This window comes from Tachypleus tridentatus, chromosome 9 (assembly GCF_004210375.1).
Source record: "Tachypleus tridentatus isolate NWPU-2018 chromosome 9, ASM421037v1, whole genome shotgun sequence".
NCBI lineage: Eukaryota > Metazoa > Arthropoda > Merostomata > Xiphosura > Limulidae > Tachypleus > Tachypleus tridentatus.
In genome coordinates, this window is record NC_134833.1 from 128,424,239 (window position 1) to 128,448,771 (window position 24,533).

General features: G+C 36.0%; 1 protein-coding gene across 8 annotated transcripts in view; it reads left to right on the top strand.

Annotated features, from left to right (window-relative positions):
• Positions 1 to 24,533, top strand: part of LOC143226342 (uncharacterized) — a 158,635-nt gene that overhangs the window by 50,777 nt on the left and 83,325 nt on the right. For 3 of the 8 annotated variants that reach the window (XM_076457181.1, XM_076457183.1, XM_076457182.1), the window contains exons 1-3: positions 15,215 to 15,559; positions 15,864 to 16,084; positions 18,640 to 22,493. In XM_076457181.1, the coding sequence (XP_076313296.1) occupies positions 15,533 to 15,559; positions 15,864 to 16,084; positions 18,640 to 22,493 (4,102 nt within the window). In that variant the 5' untranslated portion in view covers positions 15,215 to 15,532. Of the gene's footprint in view, positions 1 to 4,585; positions 4,910 to 13,027; positions 13,198 to 15,213; positions 15,560 to 15,863; positions 16,085 to 18,639; positions 22,494 to 24,533 lie in introns of those variants that run through there. The other 5 variants (XM_076457184.1, XM_076457186.1, XM_076457188.1 and 2 more) reach the window with 5 other exon arrangements.

Genomic DNA, 24,533 nt, shown 5'->3' on the forward strand with positions numbered 1-24,533 from the left:
ATATCCAATCAGTGACGAGATAAAGAAAAAAGGGGGGACACATTTTAACTTTGATAACTTAGAATTAAAACTGTCGTTTAATCGTGAGGTATTTTGTACATTAAAATGGTAACATATGCATTATCCAAGGTTTAAAAGGTTGAAGTTTTTATTCTCCTCCACACACAATTTGGCCCCATATCCCGTTTATATACTCGATTTTACAATATACATTTCAAAAAATATTAATAAATGTTTAGAAGGTTAAGAACAAACAAATTTATTATTTTTCATTTTTAAAATGAAGCACATGATCTTCATGATTTGTGTGTGTGTATAAATAACTGTGGGTTTGTTTGTTTGTTTTTAAAGATCAGTAGCGCTTTTTACATTAAAACATAAAACACTAAGGAATTAAACCAGTTTATTTGTGGGTTTCTTTTTTTGTAATTTTAAACATATCTTTTGTAAAACCACTTCGACAGAAGATGCTGGCCCCATGGGGCTCTCTTGATAACGTTCGGTAATAAATATCACAAAACCTTTTAAGGCAACGTGTTGAATCAGCAACATAAAAACGAAATATAATTTTGGACAATTAAGTTTCGTAAAATATTTAGGTATTTTCCACCATCGTCAGTTTTCCTTTGAAAATTATATTTTAGTTGTTTCATACCGATTACAAGTTAAATATTCCAAAATGTGTAATTTTTTCTGTAAAAAAGAACAAAGTTTAACACTTTTTATCAGTATAGAATTAGGTTCAATTCTTTCAATCAGTCGATAATTATTTCGATCAAAAATACATGAATACAATTCACAATTGTTAACAATGTACGTATTTCCTGCTACAGTGTAAAAGTGTCTGTATTTATATATAGCTCGATTTTTTTTTTAAATGCACACAAAGACTTGTTATATAAATCCATAGCAGTTGGTTCTGCTACACTGCAGTTATTTGTTTTGTGCAGTGGATTTCAGTAGCTAGCTTGTCATCGGTAAACCTTACTGTAATACTGCTATAACACTTTGTGTGGTGAAATTTTTCAGAAAACATTACTTCATAATTTATCAAATAATAAACAACACTAGTAAATATATTGAGGAGGGAGAGCTCTAATATGGTTTGGGATGGTCAGGTGGGTTAAGGCGTGCGACTCGTACTCCGAGAGTCGCGGTTTCGCATCCCTGTCGCGCCAAATATGAGCGCTCTTTTATTTATGGGGGCGTTATAATGATGGTTCTCGCGAAGTTCGAAACCATTCCAGTTTAAATGTTGCTAAAGTGTTTGTTGAAAAGATTTTTTTTTTAAATTTGCAAGCTCAAGCCGAACCGGCCCGGCATGGCCAGGTGGGTTCGAATCCCGGTCGCACCAAACATGCTCGCCATTTCAGCCGTGGGGGTGTTATAATGTTACGGTCAATCCCACTATTCGTTGGTAAAAGAGTAGCCCAAGAGTTGGCGGTGGGTGGTGATGGCTAGCTGCCTTCCCTCTAGTCTTACACTGCTAAATTAGGGACGGCTAGCATAGATAGCCCTCGAGTAGCTTCGCGCGAAATTCAAACACAAGCTCTAATATTTTATTCATAATTTAATGGAGGAAGAGATCTAATGTACCTGACCCTCCTGGGTATTTAACATCAATACCCAAATACCCACACGGTGAAACTCGAACTCATAATTTATTTGTCCTACAGATTCTGAATATAAGGAAATATTTAGCGTATGAATGCAATAATATGCTAGTGATATTTATTACTGTTAAGGTTAATTATTATCACTCTATTTTCCTGAATATTTTATACTTTTACCGAAGCTCGATAGTGCGTTAAAACACCACGGGAAATTCGTTGCAGAATTACAGCTAGTACAGGTAATTCAACAGAAAATTTAAAACGTTTACACATTGTTATATTATGCCATTACTTTCACAAAAAAAATAAAACTAACTGAATACAAATTATTTTCACCCCTAACCATTACTTCATTGTTCATAAGTCAATAAAATGCATTTATGTAAATATTTGTTAAGGTTAATTAGACTTCAGCTAATTCGATCATGTTTTGTTACTGAAACTTTCTCGAGTATTGGTTTGGTTTTCGAATTTTATTCAAAACTACACAATGTCTATCTGCGCCAGCCGTTCTTAATTTAGCAGTGTAAGACTAGAAGAAAGGCAGCTAGTTATCACCACCCACTGCCAATCTTGAACCCCTCTTTTACCAACGAATAGTGGGATTGACCGTTACATTATAACGACCCAACGGCTAAAAGGGCAAGCATGTTTGGTGTGACGGAGATTCGAGCCCGTGACCCTCTGGTTGCAAGTCGAACACCCTAACCTTACTCGTGTAATAAATACACACATACAAGCACTTAGTTTGTTCAAAAGGTCAACACATTGAATTATAAAGAAAAACAAACCACTGAAGTAATAATCAACTGATGATTTAAACCACAGTTGGAGCTGATTAGTTTTGTAATCAGAGCAAACATACAGACAAAAACATTATTCAGCATGGGTTCTTTTTGTCTCCTCAGAGAGATGTACTCTTTATGTTGTTTCTTTCTTTTTCATTTCTTCTTTTTGCAAACACTTTTGAATAGACTGTCGTTCCTTCGTTTCTCATTGGGTGATTTGAAACTTGGTAGTGTTACATCATAGTTTAATATAACAAAAATTATTTTTTCATTTAATGTTTTTTAAAGATTTTGTGGTCAAAGGCCAAATACCCCAAAAATGTCATATTTATAGCAAACAAGTGCTTAACATATTAACTTAAAACGTTAGATTTGTCCATTTTGAATCTTTTTAGGAAGGTCAGAGCTCATAAAAAAGCATAATTTGTGGGATTTTGGACAATTACCGGTCATTATTTACTAATTTACATGGGATGTGGTGTAAAGATACAAGTCCCAAAAATGGATAACAAAAAGAGGGACCTACCAATTTTCAGTAATTATTTGAAAGTCAGTATGCCACAAAAAAATATAATTTTAGTTTTTTAACATGGGATTTTATACAAAGGTACTTTTTTACAGATTCCAAATAGAGACCTTAACAATTATAGAATTTTTGTCTTTTGCTCTGTTGTTCATCGAGTAAAACACAATTTGGTTTTCTTTGTGAACTATTCATGTATATGCCAACCAACTTGCCTAAGTTTTCATATAACTATACGTTCTTGCAGATCACAAGCAGTAATACAGACATTTTTAGATTTTTCTGTATTTTTTATGATCTTTCTAGTGTAAAAAGTGACGATTTTGGGGATTGTGTGGCGGAAACATTTGTATTCGTCTGCGAATTTTAGTTTAGTTGCTTTGCTGAAACAATTTTCACCAGATCAGTAAATACTGATAACTATTTGTTAAAAAAATATTAAAGTGATCTCAATATTTTTCTAAATTAACAAATCATATTCTGTTAATCACTTGCATATAAAGCAGTTCATTAGTGGGTCAGCTTTACATTTACAGAATTCCGGTGCTAAATTCAGGGTTAAATTCCCTGCAATGGGTAGAGTGTATAGCTTTTCGTAAAATAAATAGCCCTTACAAAACGATCTAATTTTTTTTACAACGTTTGATTGGTGGTTTTGTCTTAATCCTATCTTGTTATTAGGTCTTTAGAAACATGCTGTGTTTCATAGGCAGCAGTTACACAATCCTAGTCCCCTGATCGATCTTATGAATAGAGATATATTAATTTTAAAATGTTTTACCAGTACAGTTACAAGGGACGTAATGGGATATACCAGGACGTAATGGGATATACCAGGACGTAATGGGATATACCAAGCATGTAGCAGTAAATCACGAAATATGAGAACATTACAACCAACATGGTGGCAAAAGATCATCTAGTTGATCGGAAACATCCAACTTTTGTGTCACTATTAAATTATGACATCTTTACGTTTTAGGAATGAATTCTAAGACAGCAGATAGTCATTGATACTTTTTATGTTTTGATATATTAAGTTCCTCAAAATATTTCTGTAACAGTTTCGAGGATTGCTATCCTTACTATAAACAACAACACCAGATGTAAATTACATCATTAATATGTCAGATATTCAGTAATAGAGAGTGATATTTGGTTCTTTTTCAACTAAACGGAGCCCAGTTTTGTCTTGATTTTGCTAAATCAAATATGTGTTACGAAATATGACTTCAAGTTTTTGTAGTTTATTCAGATAACTGGAAACTGATGACCCTGTAAATTTAGATTTTAAAACTTAAGGAAGTATGCAGGGTGCACATGAAGTTTCAAAGGTTAAAACTATTGTATCTTTTTCGAAAACAAAACAAAATTAAGACACAAAAATACAAGCCCTAGAAGTGTTTAAAATGGCGGTTGTGTCTCGTATTCCACAAATCATTCTCTCCCAACAAGCCACTTATCCTTCCTCCATTCTTTGTTGTTGTTTTTCATCTGTTATTTGCTGAACTATTTGTATGCGTTTGTTCGTTTATAAAAGATTTGTCATCCGAAAACAAGTTGTGTCACAATCACATTTTAATAGGCTCTTATTGAAAATACATAGTATAAAAATTGAATGCATCACAAAACGGACACGTGCTTCCGTTATTTAAGCATGTGAAATATGCCGGTCATATGTTGGTCTATGGTGTGTACTGACTCAAGTGGAACTCCCACCTCAATGCACCCGTGATATAACACGTAGCATTTGACATAAAGTGGCCACAAGACTATATTACCCTTAGGGCAACGCATAGGGATCTAGTCACGGAATAGATTCAGCACTGGAGTCACGATGAGCTCCATTTGCACCTGTCGGCTGTAGTGTATACGTCATACACATGTGTTTCCAACTGTAACTATAACGAAGAACTGCGTTAGTAAATACGACACCATGTCTGAATGTTTTCTTCATAAGCAGATCGTAGCCCCCGCTATGAAAGGTAACCATTACTTTGAGTTTTGTTGGTTCAGTAAGACTCCACTTAGTTATTGGTGCTGTAGGTATATTCTAAAATTAACGTATTCATTTTTCTGAGGATCAGTGTTAGCAATAATGATAAATGGGACAGGATCCTTGTAGTTCATTATGGCTGTAACTTCAGAATCTTGTGATGCACCTTTTGAAGCCTTACCAAAAACACACAGTAAAGTTATTTTATGCTGAATAGAGGATATGAGGATATGCCAATTGGCTAAGTTAATTATTCTTCAAGTTATTTTTGAGCTGTACTAAGTTAATGTAAATATCTCTAATGGTTAAAAAAGATGGTTGAAAGCTTTCTGTCGCTGTAGCAGCTGTCCATTGATTCGAATTAATACAGAACTCGTTTCAGCTGCAACATAATACTGGTCATTGGACAGAACACCACACTAGAAAAGTATGTATTTCAAACCAATTTCACTATATATTCCTCAACTTCTATACCCATGTTTACAGATATGGTTCTCACAATTTTCAGAAACCAACAGTGCGTTATCTGTTTTATGAACGAGTATATATTTCCTACGACTAAGTGATTACAGGTATTTAGTTTTTCTAAAACAAAAAAGGTTTAAATGTCTTAAATTGAAACTTCAAGAATGTATCTACGAATGAAGTCCAACACGATTTATTTTTCTTACGTGTACAAACGAACCGAAAGTTCTTAGTGATACAAACTTTTACACAATTTTAATGAAATTTTCAAAATCATACATGCACGATCTGTTTGTATTTAATGTGATCCAATTAAATACAAGTCAACAGTGCCTAACTTGTACATTATTAAACGTTGACAAAGGTAAAATAAAGTACAAATTTATTGTTGACAGAGGTTGGCTAGAGTAAGTAAATTGTTTCCTTTTTGGAAATGACAAAATAATGAGGTTTAAAATACTTTACCAGAGTATTTCATACACAAAATTTTGAATTTTGACAACATAAAATTATTTTTTTCTTCTCGTGTTCCATCTTACCATTGTTTTCCTTCCCTTTTTTCTTATAATATTTGAACTCACAGTTCAATTTTTCATGATTTGGTTCGTTTCTAGATACTGTTGTTGTGTTGGTAAGCTAAGAGACAGGCTTTGGTTCTTCAACAAATTATAAATGTTTATAAAAGGCATTTAAAACCTGTTTGGGCTTGAATAGCTCTAACAATGTTTGAAAGACAATATAGGTCAAAGAAACTTATGGTATTTTAAAGATATTTCAAAGACAACTTATACACATTCTTAGGCGGAATTCGATGATGGGCCTTCTAAGAATATTGTAAAGTCATGTAACAAGTAACTGGGTCTGTTACAGTTATTTTGTAACAAAAGACCCAAATAATAACATTTGCTTTACTTGTTTATTTTTGCAGTTCACAATTATGTGCAAAATCTCTTCAGATGAATCTTTGTTTCCAGATTTATGAACTTTTCTGTTATGTGATATAAAAAAAATATTTTTCCAACATAGGTGATCTTGTAAGTAATTTTGCAGTAAACACACAAAATCATCAGACTAGTGCGCACATTTTGCGATTTAAGTGATGATTTAAATCTTTTTATAACTTGTTTCACAAATTCCAAAATTTATAAAAATGCTTTGATAATATTCATTTAAAATTTATTCTACAGTCGTAATCAATTGTTTCGGTAAGAATAAGTTTGCTGTTAATTGAATACATAAATATGAATCAAATAGACATTCATTTAGAGTTAAGATTTCATCGTTGTTACATCCAAGTACTTATATTCCATGTACTTAGTCACGGCTGTTAACTTCAAGTCATCTATGGTTTGATCTAAAAGAGAGAGAGAAAAAATTGTCCTTTGGAGATTAAGGTTTACCGCTTCGTTTAGAATAATAGAAAAAAGATAAACTGAAATTCTAGTGTATGTGTTTATCGTATTGATGTCGATTTATTTCACCTTTATCATAAAGTTAACTTTATTGTTATTTTATTTTGTTTACATTTTTGATTGTTTCCATCGAATCTCCTCAACAGACCATTTTATTACCTCATATTTTCATTACTTCTAAACCACCACGCTAGTACAGCGGTATGTCTTCGATTTACAACCCTAAAATCAGGGGTACGATTCCCCTCGGTGGGCTGAGCGGATAGCCTGACGTGGCTTTGCTATAAGAAAACACAAACACTCCTTCTAAAGAACTAAACCAATATGGCCAGGTGGTTAGGACGCTCGACTCGTTATCTGAGGGTCGAGGGCTCGAATCCTCATTACACCAAACATGCTCGCCCTTTCGGCCGTGGGGGGTTATAATGTTACGGTCAATCCCACTATTCGTTGGTAAACGTTTGCCAATATTTCACGAAAATGTTAATTTTTAAACCTTTCCTAGATCAAAATAAATATTAGTAAAGTATTTTCATCACATATTTCAGCTTTTGAATTTTTTATTATTTCTCATAATATTTTTGTTTATAAAGAATTAATGTAAAATATTTACGTATTATTTTGAGAAAGTTTTTATTAAATATTCTATGTAGCACGACATATAAAAATACAATATATACAAATATAACATTAATATTGGAAATACTGAAAGCTTTTGTGAAACTGGGCTGATCATAGTGCTTATGTAGTCGTATGTTTCGGTAATACGGGAAAACGTAAGTACACTTATACTGTTAACTTCATTGTCACTGGCCGGTTTGATTTGATTTTTAAATTTCGTGCAAAGCTACGCGAGGGCTATCTGCGTTAGCTATCCCTAATTTAGCAGTGTAAAACTAGTCATCACTACCCACTGCCGACTCTTGGGCTACTCTTTTACCAACGAATAGTTGGATTAACCGTCACATTGTAACGTCCCTACGGCTGAAAAAGGGCGAGCGTGTTTGATGTGACGGGGATTCGAACCTTCGACCCTCAGAATACGAGTCGAATGCCTCAACCCGCGTGGCCATGAAACAACTGACCAAGAACAATTCTGGACACGTTTAAAACGATTCACAAACTCGGGGAGATCAATCCTAAACTATCCACCTCTCGAAACAAATAAAACTTTGGCCTTATTCAAACATAAGCTTTGAAAAGGATGAAACATTCATAGAACAACTCCACCACACGTTCCGGACACATCACGACCAGATATGAATATACATTTCGCGATGTCCTGCTAACATAAACAACGACTAAACAAATAATGACATAAACGAAAATCCAGCAATATATGAGGTGGGGGAATCGATAACGGAAATTGTAGTTAAACAAGCAGTTATAGCAACAAAACAGGAGAATACGGATTTCAGGTTATCCGCCTCAAATAGGCACTCAGAGATTGTTTGAACATGACAACCCCTTTTAAACCTTTCATTAAACTCGTCCCAGTTTCTTGGAAACAAGCAATTGTACTAATGCGTTATATAGAAAGAAAGCCAGTGAATAAACCGAACAGTTACCATCCAAACAGCCATCTGCCGAACAGTCTGATTCACTGTGTGGGCAAAATTCTGGAAAGAGTAATTTGTAACCGATTCGCCAAATTCTTGTAAATTACTTCAAAATTACTGGAAATCAAAAATGGATTTAGAAAATTTATACAGACTACAAACCACTTAGTCCGACTTACAGAATCAATGACGGGTAGCTTTAATAAGAAATAATGCACTGTCGCGTGCTTTCTCAATATCGAGACAGCATTCAACATGTATGGCATAATAGTCTAAGATTCCAGTGTGTCACAAATGGAACTGCTGCGCGTTGTTATTCGCTGGCTATCAAACTTCGAATAAAATAACTTGTAAAATAAATGTAGAAAGAACCTTCTCGAAGTTGTTTATTCCAAATAGAAGAGTTTCTCAAGGAGGGATAATTAGCCCTACACTATTCACCAGGTATATAAGCAATATGCCCCTTATGATCCAAATCTAGGCTTTTCTTCATAATTCGTTGATGTTGTTGCAATCGAGAATAGTGTTCCTACACCTTCAATAGCAGCAACAAATCTACATCTTCTTGAATTGGAACTATTCACGAAATTAACAAAGCTCGAAAAAGACCCACTTGAATTACATATGAACAAAACACTTATCCATATGATGATTAACGCGGGATAAACACACAAATAATGTCCTGACAAAAGTTTGGTAACATTCGAATTATGCCAAGAGTATAACGGACAGAATCAGCTGATAATGTAATCAAAACCTACAAAACATACATACGTCCAGTTATGGAATATGCATTCCCGACATGGATAAACATAACACAAAACTGCATCAATGAACTATAAACAATACAAACTTCATTACTAACTACAGCGTACAAACTACTTACTGTATGAATTAGATCGCTATTGCAAGCTTGATCAAGGGGCCCCGGCATGGCCAAGCGTGTCAAGGCGTTCGACTCGTAATCTGAGGGTCGAGGGTTCGAATCCCGGTCGCATCATACATGCTCGCCCTCCCAGCCGTGGGGGCGTTATAATGTGACGGTCAATCCCACTATTCGTTGGTAAAAAGAGTAGCCCAAGAGTTGGCGGTGGGTGGTGATGACTAACTGCCTTCCCTCTAATCTTACACTGCTAAATTAGGGACGGCTAGCGCAGATAGCGAGAAGCTTTGAGCGAAATTCAAAAGCAAACAAACAACGCAAACAAGCTTGATCAAGATAGCCCTAAATACAGTTAATATACACATTAAACATAAGAAGTCTACGTTAGTTACGACAGACTAAGAAACCCACATCAGTTTTAAGCTGATACGACAGCATTGATGGGGTATTTTGTATAAATCATCTCAACGGGTGTTAAAACTAATGTAATTTGATTTTGCAGCAGCGAATAAAGAGAAAATGTATTTATTCGCATAAGTACCTATATGGACATTGCCCTGAAAGGGTCAGAGCATGGTCAGGTGGGCTAAGGCGTACGACTCGTAATCCGAGGGTCGCGGATTCGAATCTCCGTCACACTAAATATGCTCGCCCTTTCAGCCGTGGGGACGTTATAATGTGACGGTTAATCCCACTATTCGTTGTTAAAAGAGTAGCCCAAGAGTTGGCGGTGGGTGGTGATGACTAGCTGCCTTCCCTCTAGTCTTACACTGCTAAATTAGGGACGGCTAGCGCAGATAGCCCTTGAGTAGCTTTGCGCGAAATTCAAAAAATAAACAAACAGTTATGAGGAACACCCTTACCTTAATGAAATATTTAAATGTATATTCTTTTAAAACAGTTACCATTTACCGGGTGGAGACTTGCACCCGACCACTTCAGGCCCATAAGACCTAAACACAAGTGATGAGAAAAAGTGAAAGTTTTTTTAAAATAACTTAGAAGAAAATATTAGAATTAAAATTAGTAAAAATAATAATAAATTCGAAGTTAATTATGCCCTCGTTTGCCAGTTTGATATTTAAATATATATACTGTTTTTTAGACGATGACTGATTCTAAATTCTCTCACAAGAGAGCTATTTCTGAGTAATTCTTCCGCTGGGTGATGAACAAATGGCTAAAACGCGTCATGAAGTTGCCTCTTAAAATGCTTGATGTAGAGGTATATATTGTACAAACCTCATAGATGTGGCATATCTTCATTTTGTTGACATTGTACAACGTGAAATAACAGTGACAACTGTCGCTATTTTATGTGGCATGTTCACTTTGACAGTGTGTAATGCATAGTATAATGCATAAAATAATGTTAAATATGTTAAGGACAGTAAAAGTGAATGAGAATATGAAAGTGTTTACTAATAGAACATGTTACTTATTAACCACATAACACTAACAGCTGCGCTAAATTAAATGTGCTACCTAAACAGCCCGTGAAAACATTACTGTCCCAGTTCACTTTGAGATTAACATTATGTTCACCGATATGAGTCAACACCAAAACACTACAAAAGATGCATGAAATAGTAATTGAGCCCTCTACATTTATTCTTTCTTGTCCGTAATTCTAAAGTTTTTTATACCCTTCGGGCTCCCTCTTGGCTGCCCCCACCCTCTCTGCAAGTGCGAAGACTGCGGGGTCATACTTACGTCATTAGTCAGCACTGGCGTTACTGACTGTCGAGCAGCTTCCACCTGCCTGTATGTATCAAACGTACATTATTGTATCAAATCCACATAAACAAAAGCCAAGCTGTTGTATCGAGCACTAACTTGCAGTTAGGATTGCTATTCCAAGAAATTTGATTTAAAATGAAAGAAAAAAATGAGTCGGTTCAACTGGAACATACAATAACCAAAAATTTTTCATTGAGTAAAATGTATTTAATTAACGTCAAAGAATAGTTAAAAATTAAGATAACAGTAACGTTCTAACTTTAAAATTTACAACGTTTCGACCAGTGCTATCGAATCATTATCACATAAACCTTACAGTCAGTTCTGGGTTCCGCATGGCCAGGTAGTTAGGGGCGCGTGTCTTGCAATCTGCAGATCACGGGTTCGAATCCCTATCCCCCCAAATAGTAAGGGGGGGTTATAAAGTAACGGTCGATCGTACTATTCGTGCGCAAAAAAGTATCCCAAGAGTTGGCGGTACGTGGTGATGACGAGCTAGCTGCCTTTCCTCTAGTGTTTTTACTGCTGAATTATGGACTGCTAGCGAAGATAACCCTTGTGTAGCTTTCAGCGAAATTGAAACATTCATTTCATTGGATTCATCACTAAACACTCATGCAAAGTTTATAAGTTTTTATTTCTTTAAACTAACTTATACTGATCACAGATTAGAGTAAGAAATTGTTGTATTTTTGAGTAACTGTTCTGGACGTTTGCTAAAAACACTAGAAAAACAACAACAAAGAATTCTATATATGGAACTACATGGAACTATGCCACCCGTGTTATTATCTGGTACGCTTCTTCCGTTTTACTTGTTAACTAACAAACATCTGTTCATTCAATATATCGCGGAAATATAGACCATAAACACAAGTCAAAATTAGGAAACGCAAGGTCTTCTTTACAGTTGTTTTTGTTTTTTTAAATAAAGAAGCACAAAGCACAAGGATGCAGAAGAAGTAGTAGTTAAACAGAAGCAGCAACGTGTCTGGCATGAGGCTTCCAGTTCACTGTGTACAAATCCGTTTAGCTCATCTAAATCGAAATGGTAATTGTAACACTGAGGTTCGTTTGGACATAAAAGTGCAACTACCACTCACTTTACATGAATAATAATGAGCATGGTGGAAAGCTAAACAGATTGTAATGGTACAACAGCAAGGGTAAATGAAACATTTGTTTTAAGTAATGTATCTTTCGTGCACTACCATCACCAAAATTAAAGCCATTCTTTTCATATTTAATCTCACAAGTTCTTCTGTGTCTGTAAGTTTGAAAATCACAATCCGTGATTATGAATATAATGTCCACCGGTGGCTTTTAGTATGCATGAATACCCACTCGGACTTGGTCTTTCGATTTTCTAGTTTCTGGGGCGTAAATGACATTTTTCGCTAATATGCGCATGTGTATTTAGACGACCATACGACCGCTGTTTTTTGTATGTTTACGAGTACTCACTGTAAGATCTGCTCCCTACATTTACATAAAAAAAAACAACAGAAGTCACGTGGCTGTTTTGTAAGCAACCCACAGATGGGCTCGTCAACTGTAATATATTTATTGTTAATATAATTTTGCAGTTTAGAAAATTAAAGTGTCTTTTTCCAAATCAAATCAAAATTAAACGTGTGAATACGACATCTCATATAATCCAGACGTTACAACTTTCCGAATGTAGCAATACTTTTCAGGATAAATTAGCCTTAAAACTTGGAGACTAGTGCCGTTATTCCTTTCGTAATTACGTTATGAAAACGGCTGATATTACTATACGCTTGTTTTCAGAAACATTGCATATTTACAATGTTACATTGATACGCCTTCAAAGATTTAAAACAGAAAAAAATAGCTTTCTACTTATGTTGTGCATTTCGAGTACAAATGTTGCAGCGACTTCCTTTAGTAGCGCCTGAAGATGAACGTGCATAACAAACGCAAGCGCAGAAAGCCTTCGTGTAGCTTCACGCGAAATTCAAAAACAAACAAACAACAGCTAACAGTGATAAACTGATTTTCATTTACACCATGTTTGTTATTTAGTGTTTAGTGCAGTTCTATACTAGATGTGTTAAAAAATACCGACTGATAGTACAACATTCAGTACTAGTACTTCATTACGTTACTTATCAACATAAAATTGAAGCAAAAGCCGAGGGTGATAATGACTTTCTGGGTCACAGCTTTTATAAGTGCTAATAACGAGTCTGGAATTGTAAGTACAAAAACGTAGTCCTACTATTCTAATGTACTGTGACAATGTACTGTTTTGCCAATAGATGCTTGAATTGTTTTTAATACTTTGCTCGATAAATTAAGGAAAATGAGAGGAAAATAGTGGATATATAAATATTTAAAAATACTGTGTAATAAAAATCGAGCTATAGAATTTCAACTACCAGTCTTTGTTTTTAATATGAATTCAGTCAGGAAAACGAAATTATCTAAACCATAGAAATTGTATTAAATTTCGTTTCGAAATCATAAAAATAGCACCTAACATATTGTATTAATAGTTTTATTTCTCAAGAAACTGACGAAGTTCGCTTTTAGAAATATTATATCAAAAAACATTACTGAGATGTGAAGTAGTGATTTCCTATCCAGAGTTTATGAGATAAAGCCACGCAACGTACCTCGTGTATCTATTGTTTTACATATAGGTCTGTTTTTTAATGCAAAAAAAGTTAATCGTTTGTTTGTTAAACGTTACTAAAGTAACTGTGAACACCTAACCTCCACTGATTAAAACCAAACTGGAGTGTTGTATTAAATAAGAGACCATGCAAATTAATTTTGCGGCATGTGTTTGATAGATCAAAAGGGTTGTTTTCATTTCAAGTGAAAACGACAAAAACAAACATAACAACCTGGTATGGCCAGGTGGTAACCAGAGAGTCGCGGGTTCGAATCCCTGTCACACGAAACATGCTCACCCTTTTAGCCGTGGGGACGTTATAACATGACGGTAAATCCCACAATTCGTAGGTAAAAGAGTAGCCCAAGAGTTCGCGGTGGGTAGTGATGACTAGCTGCCTTCCCTCTAGTCTTACACTGCTAAATTAGGGACGGCTAGCGCAGATAGCCCTCCTCTAGCTTTGTGCGAAAGGGAAAAACAAAAGTCCACCAGTGGCTCAACGGTATGTCTGCGGACTTACAACGCTAAAAACCAGGTTTCGATACCCGTGGTGGGCAGAGCACAGGTAGCCCATTGTGTAGCTTTGTGCTTGATTCAAAACAACATGAAAAACAAAAATAACGATTTTTATGAGGTTTCCTTTTATTTGCGTATAATAAAAAACAAATAAAAACGAATCAATAAAAATAATGTCATATATCTAACAGTGAAGTTAATAATTTTAATATTTCTAAGAGCCAAATACACATGTTGATGCAGGAACATTGTCACACATCATTTTTGTCCAGAGCGTTTTCTACTTGCACTGTTTTAAAAGTAATGCCAACGTGTTCTGGTGTATATCTTGACAATCGAAGGACTCTTTCAAACGATTTTTACGCGGACTAATCGATTATAACATTAATCAAAATGAGCTCGAGCTTCTCCTACCAATTTTTCTCTGAATTGGAATTTTCAACGTGAGTGACATCTTACGTTCTCAAGAGCTAAGTGGTCAGAACCATACGGTGCAGGTACAGCCGACCTTTGTTCTTATAGAAACGTTCTTTCTTTCGTGTGGAAATGATGCTAGAAAGTGATTAGAATTGTGATAGGACATTTGTATTTTAAATGCCCTGCGTACGTGTTTTTGACGAACAGGAGACTTAAGTTTATAGAATAAAATCATTTTCATTTATATAATATCTAAAAGTTATCTGATTTATCGGCACCGTTATTGTAATTTAAGTTCGAAAAATAGAACACGGAGAGAAACTTGAGCACAATGGACAATATCAAAGAGACTGAGTAAGCGGAAACTGGAATCTTGAAATTCCTTTTAAAATGTTCAAACGTAAGCTGTTTTCATGCAAAGCATTTGACAAGCCTATCAAGTAAATCATATAAGATAGTTAAACAAACATCAAGGTTCAAGATTATATGTAAAATTGAGGAAGAGGAATGTATAAGTGTCATATAACTAAATCTATGACGTTGGACACCTCTTTCGTTTTGATTCGTTCCCTTTTTATCAGCGATAATTTCTATAGATGTCTCTGGTCTTATGCTTGGTTATTTCTTATCATAATGTTTGCAGAAATAAGATGACCAATGAACCTTTCCACCCACTCATAGTTCAAGTGGCGAGTTTAGAATGTTACCGTTACCAAAAGTAGCAATTTAGGTCCACATATAAACAGACTGTGGGAAGAACACAAAAAACTAGGAGTGGCTTAGCTGTATCACCTTACAGAAGAACCATATGAATGACGCCACACAAGTCTCGTGACAGCCATGTGGCAATCAACGAATAACACTACTGGAAGATGAGAGCGTTTGAAATGTAACTTTTCAAAAAATACGTGACTTGTACTTGCATCTTTTGTGCGGCGAACATGGATAACGTCCCGATAGAAGGAGACGTCAGTGGAAAATGTTTTGTTTTGTTCTATTATCCCAGGTAATAAGTAGTGTTACAATATCGATAAAAATACGTGAGATCGCACTTGAGTAGTTGATTTTGGTGAAATTTGTGTTTGAAATGGGTGGCGTGGGAAAACCGTTCGACAAAGTGCATTAACTTGGTTTGTGGTCAGGGTTGTTAACGGTTTGGCCAACGCGATGGTTTCGCTTCTAATTGGTTGTCTCGTAGAACTTTTACTGCTGTAGTTAACGTACGATTTATTTTACCCGTGTGAATTTATACTCTGTCTAAAGCTTCAATGAGATAATTATTTTATTTTTACGTTTTTTATATGTTCTAGACTGCAAAAATGGAGTGCATTTTTCACATCCTTAGACATTTTACGATATTAGCCATCAAATACAACAAACAGTTAAATCGACTGACGTTTCGGGCTTGTACCTTTATCAGGAGGCGTGTTGCACAGATGATTTATTGTTGTTTTATCACAAAACTTTCGTCACTTTATCCTTCCTGCGACTTTACGTTTCAACGACAAGTAGAACGTATACTGCTATTATGGTGATTATGTATTTTCAGTAAAGTGCGTATTAGTAATTAATTAAATTACTTTGATATCATTATAACGTTGCTGCGAATAACTTTGGACAGATGTATCATCGAAATTTAAGTTTATTTCAGAATTTCGTTGGAAGCTACACGTGCATAGACGTATCTAATTTTGAACTAATAAACTGGAAATAATGTAGCTAGAAAATAACGGACATCTCCATCTTTCAGACTGTTCTTATCAGATTGATTAGTGTTGTTTGATCATCTCTCTTAAAGTGCATCTACAGCTCGAAAGTAAAAAGCCAGTTTATGCAGCAACTGGTTGCGAGCCATGAACCCTAAGATTCACAATCCTGGCACGCTAACTACTAGGCTATTTCCAAGTCAATAGTTTAATCAAATTAAAATGAAATTAATATCAGAAACCTAATGGTTATCAAACCCATCTAGGTAAGCTCTATGGCATTATGTTTGCTGCTAGAATCAATGCAAATCAGCGAGATTGTGAGCGCCGCCACTGAAGTTTGTCTACATACCCTCCCTCCTCCTCTAACATTTTAATTTAAAAAATTGTAGAAAAGCTACTTCTTCCAGAACAGAATGTCTTCAGTAACTAGGCAACTCTACACAAGGAAACCTATCCAACAAAACAGTCCAATCACTGGTTAGCCCTTAGAAGACTGATTCATGGATCTTTCGTGGGTTTTCTTACACTTATTCTTTTACACAAGATCCTTCGCCCTCCTCCCAGTCCGACATTGCCAGGTGGCTAAGGTACTCGACTCGTAATCTGAGAGTCACGGGTTCGAATCCCCCTCACACCAAAACATGCTCGCCCTTTCAGCCGTCGGGGCGTTATAGTGTGACGGTCAATCCCACTAGTGTAAAAGAATACCCCAAGAATTAGCGGTGGGTGGTGATGACTAGCTGCCTTCCCTCTAGTCTTGCACTGCTAAATTAGGGACGGCTAGCGCAGATAGCCCTCGAGTAGCTTTGCGCGAAATTAAAACCAAACCAAACCTCCCAATCCATCTGACTTACACTACTTCTTCTTCCCACTTTCAGAATCCTGGAGACGGTACTTTAAAAATATAAGAGACTACACAAAAATAGAAAGAAGTAGTTGGGTATTTTGCTGGATTCACTTGAAATTTAACTACTGCTGATCATAAACAGATAAATTAAGAAACATTTACTGGTGTCAAATAAATTAATATTTAACACAGCAATATTTCAAACTGCAGAATACACTACTTATTACATAAAACGCAGAATAACTAAAATTATTTGAACTCTACGTATCCAATGAATGGCATAAGCATCGATATTATTTTCTTAAATCATTTGTAATGTAACGATTTTGTTTAAGAAAGTTCTAATTATGTTTGTGATAAAAATAAAGAGGGAAATTTTGATAGATATAATTTAATAATCATAACTGATTAAACTTTGGTTTATTCGATGATATTAGTAGAAAAGTTTTTATACGTTTATTTCGAAAATCTAAGAGGTTTTGTTTATTTTATATCTTTAGAAATTCTTCGGCCTAACTTCTCTGTGACAACTGAATAATATAAAAATGTCTCTTAACTTTATTATAACTTGTAAGCGCACGACTTATCTTACAAAGGCTCAAGGAAAGATAAACGTTGCTGTGTGTGGTTGGCGCAAACTTCATAGTATTACATTCTGTGAATAAAGATACACAAGTAGTTGACTTTTCTGCTCTTGTTATTGCTTTTAAAATTTACAGTTTTACTTGTGTTTTACTGCCACTATGACATCATCTATACGACCTGACAGTAAAGGTGCTCTAGTCGAACTCTGAGGGTCGCAGGTTCGAATCCCGGGTGCACCAAACGTGCTCACCCTTTCAGCCGTGGGGGCGTTATAATGTGACGGTCAATTCCACTATTTGTTGGTAAAAGTGTAGCCCAAGAGTTGGCGGTGGGTGGTGATGATTAGCTGCTTTCCCTCTAGTCTTACACTGCTAAATTGGGGACGGCTAGCCCACGTGTAGCTTTGTACGAAATTCAAAAAGAAGCAAAAGCATGCAGAGTTTGGGTTTCGATTGAATTTCGTGCAAAGGTACACAAGGGTTATGTGCACTAACCGTCCCAAATGTATCATTGATAGGCTAGAGAAAAGGTGGCTGGTTTACGCCACTCACCACCAACTCTTGGATACTCTTTTACCAATGAAAAGTGGGATTGACCGTCACATTATTATCTCCCTATCCATACGGCTAAAAGAGCAAACATGTATGATGATGGAATTCGAACTCAAAGATTACAAGTCGAGACCCTTAGCCAGCGGACCGTACTAGACAGCACAGAAAGATAATAATATGGATTATAAAAATGATCCCGAAACTTGTATAAATAAGATATTACTGTTGTGGTCTACTGTAACATTCCATAAAAAACATTATTTTACCTGAGTGTCATATAATAAATTCAACGAATATATGCCATGTGCATGTTAACGTAATTTATAAATAATATGCCATGAATGTGACAAAATATATGGAGGTACATTGATTCCGGTATTCTGTTTCTTTACAGGAGAATTACGAACTTGGCGTCTTCTTCAAAAACTGGTACTATGGAGGAAGAATCACCCAAAACATTAATTTCATGTCTCAGTTCTTCGGAAGCAAAACGTGTGAAAGCTAAAAGCTTACCAACAGGTGGGCGACCAGGAGCAGTTGATCATAAGGCACTATTTTCAACATTTGAGAAAGAAGAACGAAAACAAACTAAGGTAAAAAGATCCAGTGAAACAAATGGGAATCGCTACTCTTGTTTTTCGTTCCAGTCTTCAGATCCTAAGCGTTCATCTGATGACGATTCATCACTTAACTCTGACACCTCCTGCTCTTCTGTCGAGTTCCACAGACCTAGTGATTTAAATAGGGATTCCAATTTAGATAAAAACACACAAGTTTTACCCAAAAATGAAGAATCACAATATACTACAAATAGTTACAATTCGTTACGTCAGCTAAACTCAAACAGCGACCAGTTTTTCAAAACCTCAAACGTTTTTCTCGATATTTCGTACAGGTGCGGTAAGAAGGATTCGACTATTTCAAGCCGTTCCTCCAAGAGCTCCACCGACAGCTGGAGCAGGAAGGAACGTCGAGAAGCTCTAAAAGCTAGAGTGGAAGCGAAGAGGGAGCAGCTCTGTGGTTCGTCATCATCAGATGATGAGTCAAATGAAACCATAGATCGTTATTACAGTGATGAGGCTCTTCATCGCTCTTTTAGAGAAAATCGTGGTCGATTTATTAGAACAGACAGACATTTCAAGCGAAGGTCACAAGAAGAATCTTCTTTTAATAAATTAGCTAAAAATGGAACATCAGAAGCATTCCTCCTGGATAAGAAACCAGAAGAATGTCAGAAAAAACCTCCTCCAGCTCCTCAGGGTAACTCTGGTGTAGTTTGGCAAGAATCAATTTTATACCGAGATCCAGTGTTTGATCCATATATTAAGTCACCAAATTTAGATTCCTCTCAATCCAGCTACCATAGTGCTTTAGAGTCAACAAAGGAGAACTATTATTTTTATCACCATCCCCACTGCATTACCAGACGTACGGTTTCAGAAAACATACAGCCAAATGATCGAATAATCAAAGATAAAAAACCATCCCCAGTGAAGGAGCTGACTGTTTGTGTTGTTGGAGGAAAGCAAAATTATGGGCAAGTATCACACCCGTCTCCTCAAGATTCTGGAGTAAGCTCGCAATCAGTTGCCTCTAGTCCAAGTCTGGGACGGGCACCAACTCCCCCTCCCAGATCACCTCAGTCTAAAGTGGTAATCAATGAAACAGCTCAACAACTGAAAATTTCTCATCCAACATCTACTACTACTGCTACCACTACTACAAATCAAGCATTAAGCAAGCGACCTCACGTTTCAACAATAGAAGCTATAAGTCAGAGTAATTGCAATAAATCTTTACAGAACGAAACTTACACAGAAAAGCCTTTCTGCATAACGGGAAGCGATATGAATACACGCCCGCGTGAGGTCAACCAAAATGTTATAAGAGTATCCGAACCTCTTATACCAACCCAAGCATATAACAACAAACATCAGAAAGATAATTTCAGATCCACAAAAGGTTATTTCAAAAACAATGGCCCCATTAAAACACTAAAAGGGATGCCTGCTTACACTGATGTCCCTCCATACCGAATTTTAGCTTCAATTAGTCAGTCCAAAGTACCTGTTTATTCGTATACAGATCAGGCGCCATTCTCTACACAGCCAGACCAGACAATTCGTGGTCCTTACGAACAAGGGACTCAAGCATATATGAGTGACTCACAGGTAGTTGCAAGAAAAAAATACGAAGTTCTGGGACGATCTTTATCAGATGGCAAAAAAGGTTTGGGTAGTCACTTGTCAATTTACAACAAAGAAGGCTCTTCCCAAATTACAGATAAATCTGATGCTTATAAAACCAAGGAATCTAACATGCATAATGGAATTTCGTCTTCTGGTGTTTCGTCTGCAATGAAAGCCCCCTTATCTCCAACATTAATAAATGATCAGACCTTCTTGGATTTAAGTAAACAAAATACGTATTCTAGATCTTCTACTACTCGAGATAATTCAGATGCAATAGAAAGCCCAAATAATCAGCTAGAAAGGAGCTCTTTGTCAATGTCCTATGGTGCACCAATTCCACCTACCAGAAGACATTCATCAGCCACTCTTTGTTTAGATGCTAAGAAAAAAAGAATGGATCAGTTCATGCAACGTGAGATGGAAAAAAGGTGTTCTAAAAATTTTGAAGACGCATTACAAGAACTAGAAGAAATGTATCGAAGTCTCAAGTTGAATGACGAGAACTTGTTAGACAGAGCAGAAAGACGTGATCTTCCGATAAAGTTTCAGCTATCACGACCAGCACGTTTGGATGTTTTACAAAATTCACTAAACTCTGATAAAGAAAGTAATCCTCGTTCTGATGTTATTAATTATTTAATGATTCAGAAAGACAATAATAGTATACAATCTTCAGCAGATATTACAGAGAAGGAAAGCTTTGATTATGGTCTAAACTTGAATCATATGCGTCGAACAAGAACTCCACCTGCCAGACGTTCAGCTGTACCAGATAAAATTACTGATGATGCAGCGTACAGGAGAATTCAAAATAATGTTAAAAAGAGCCCAACAAGTCCAGATAATAATGGTAACATAAGCTATCTCTTGTGTTCTCCGGCTTTTACTCCAACAATAGAAGTTGAAGAATTCTTCAAAGGTTTTCCTCTCACAAAGCAACCAGATATAGAGCATGACGACATGTCTTACCGTTTCTTTAAAATGGCAGATGCTGCTAAAGTCCTAGATCCACCACCACCTTTTGGAATTCCTAAAGATCCTGTTACTCAAGCATCAGCTTCGAACTATCTTCAGGCCACACCAGTCGATGTTCAGCGAACACATTGTCGAACGAAACGAATTCCTGATGTGGTGCGAGATGACGTAGCGTTTCGCAATCTACGCAGAGACAATCAATTGCGTAATAAAGAAAACATTCCCAACATGGTGTTTCAGGAAGTTGATGGAACTTTTAAAGGTCTAAAGTCAACTACTGAATGTTTTGGTAAGAAGAAACACCGTGCAGTGCGTTCTCTTTCTGCAAATATTGCACATGTTGTAGAAGAAGAAGTTATGTTGCCTTTCGAAAGAGCACAAAGCATGACTGATATTATTGCTGCTTTAGAAAAACAAGCGTCAGAATGGGAGATGTTTGGAAGCTCTGGAAAGCCAGAAGAATCTTCTTCTACAATTACGGAAACGCCGCATACGACAATGAAGGGAAGACTTTATCAAGGTAATAGTTCTAGTATTCAAAGAGAAAGAACGACTGATCATCTCACAAGTACAGAGACTTTAACCGAGAGTCGCGCAGAAATTGAAAATCGTGTGAAAATGTGGAATTATCCAAAAAAATCTAGTCAAAACGACCAAGTAGCGATATTGAAAGACAACCCTAAAGATCAGCAGTCAGAGAAATGGCACATTCGAGTGACTACTCCCAGTTCCAAAGCTGCTCGTCAAGGTAAAAGACCACTTTCTCTTAAAGTCTGGACTTGCGACAAACAATCTGAGGTACCTTATGCTAACCTATCAAGCACAAGTGGGATTAAATCTTCATTGGTAACACCTCCAAGAAAGACTTTAGTTCCACCTAAACGAATACCACAAGGATTTTGGTCAGATACTGAAGGTCGACCAAAGAGCAAAGTCACCCCTTTTGATGAAAGACACCTGGATGAGTTACTAACGTCTTTACTGACGAATACAAGTCCTAGCCAATCACCAACCTGGCCTACGCTCAATCATCAAAGATACTCGACTGGATATGAAACCAAAAAAGTCACCGACATTCCAGGTGAGCTGCATGGCGTAAGCGTTATTGTTTGATGTGTAATTTCAGTTCACTCACATCTTCAAGAACTAGTTCAGGTTCAAACCAAGTAGCTGAAGACAAGAAGGAAACCACGAACATAGACTTGTTGTTGCATGTTGCTTGTGAGAAGCTCCATGTGGTAACCAGTGCACGGGTCGCATGAAACTGCATGGTGTTTTTCAGACTCTATACTGAGCTTTAGTTTTGAGAAACGTTAGATGTGAAATATGCTTCAGAACCTAAAGTATGTCCAACTAACATCTATAACGCTCATTATGTAGACATGAGTTTAATTAATGTCATATGTTTTATGATTTTGTAATGACGAAATGAAAACGTATTAACATTTTTGTTCTGAACGTTTTTTTTTTGTTTTGGTTAATGAGTGTGTGTTTCTATTAATGAAACATTTTGACTGTGTTTTATTTTTAAAATTTTTTATAATAGTTTTAGTTTCAGCTTCAATTCTTTAAATTTAACATTTAATTGTAAATATTAATGAAGTAGTTATAATCCAGAAGTCTGGTGTTAAATAATATTATTAATTCGAAGTATGTTTACGTATATATATAATTCTTATGTTGACTTATTCGTAGTCATTTTCTGGAACTTTTAATATTCTTTGTATATTTTTATTTACATTATGTGTATGGAATTCACTTGATCAAAATTCCTTATTTTAGTGTCATTCCTTATGTTCTCACGGAATAAACTTACAGAATTATTCGTTATAGATAATTATGTTATTTATATGTTTGTATGGGGTTTAACGTGATTTTCAGTTTCAAAATATAATAAATGATGATAGGTGTATCACAAATAAATAATTTGTTCGTGTTAGATAGAAAGACTTTAGAAGTTACCACACTTCTTTTTTCTCTCTCTCTTTTTTTTTTATAATTTGGCCAAAGCAAACCTGGGGGGTGGCCCGGCATGGCCAAGCGCGTAAGGCGTGCGACTCGTAATCCGAGGGTCGCGTGTTCGCGCCCGCGTCGCGCCAAACATGCTCACCCTCCCAGCCGTGGGGGCGTTATAATGTTACGATCAATCCCACTATTCGTTGGTACAAGAGTATCCCAAGAGTTGGCGGTGGGTAGTGATGACTAGCTGCCTTCCCTCTAGTCTTACACTACTAAATTAGGAACAGCTCGGTGCAGCGGGCCAACAACCTACTCACTTAAATACCTGTTGAAGAATCCGCAAGCGATTGCGGCCCTACGTTCCTTGATGGAATCTAATGGTGAATGATGATGAAACCTGGGGGAGCTAGTAAAAGCATATTCAAAGCCAATGCTACAAAAACGTGATTGTAGCTAAGTAAATATCAATAGATTAATTACAGAAGAAAAAATCATATACCGTGTATAAGCTGCTGTCATTAGTACAAACACAATACTCAATTGTTAAATTAACTCACAGGAACCATTTCGTAGACTTTTATTTATTTATTTATTTGCGCTTCCTGTGACTCTGTTTAATTCGAAAACATTATTTTTATTCGAAATTTTAAAAACCAAACCGTGACTTGCAGTATTTTTATTACAACATATATATTAGATAATATAGCAAATATAAAATATATATTAAATTTTAGTCATCTATTTAACTTTTTGGCTTTGAGATTCCTGGTGATATTTTTTGCTAGAAACTGAATAAATATTAACCAATACTAGTGATTCTATCGGTCCGATAGAAAAAAAGAAACAAAATCAGATCGATTTCAGTTATGTATAATTGAAACTTAAACTTTTACGAAGTGTTCTCCAAACTTATGAAGGTTATTTCACTCGGTAGACTTTTTTTTTTTTTTATGAAATGAGCATCCATAATTTATTTGGCATATTTAAACGATATGCGTTCATTATTCATCCATTAAACTGGCCCCCCCTCGCTAGTACAGCGGTTGTCTCCGGATTTACAACACTAAAATCAGAGGTTCGAATCCCTCGGTGGGCTGAGCAGATAGCCTTTTGTGGCTTTGCTATACCAAACACACACACACACACTCCATTAAACTAAAGT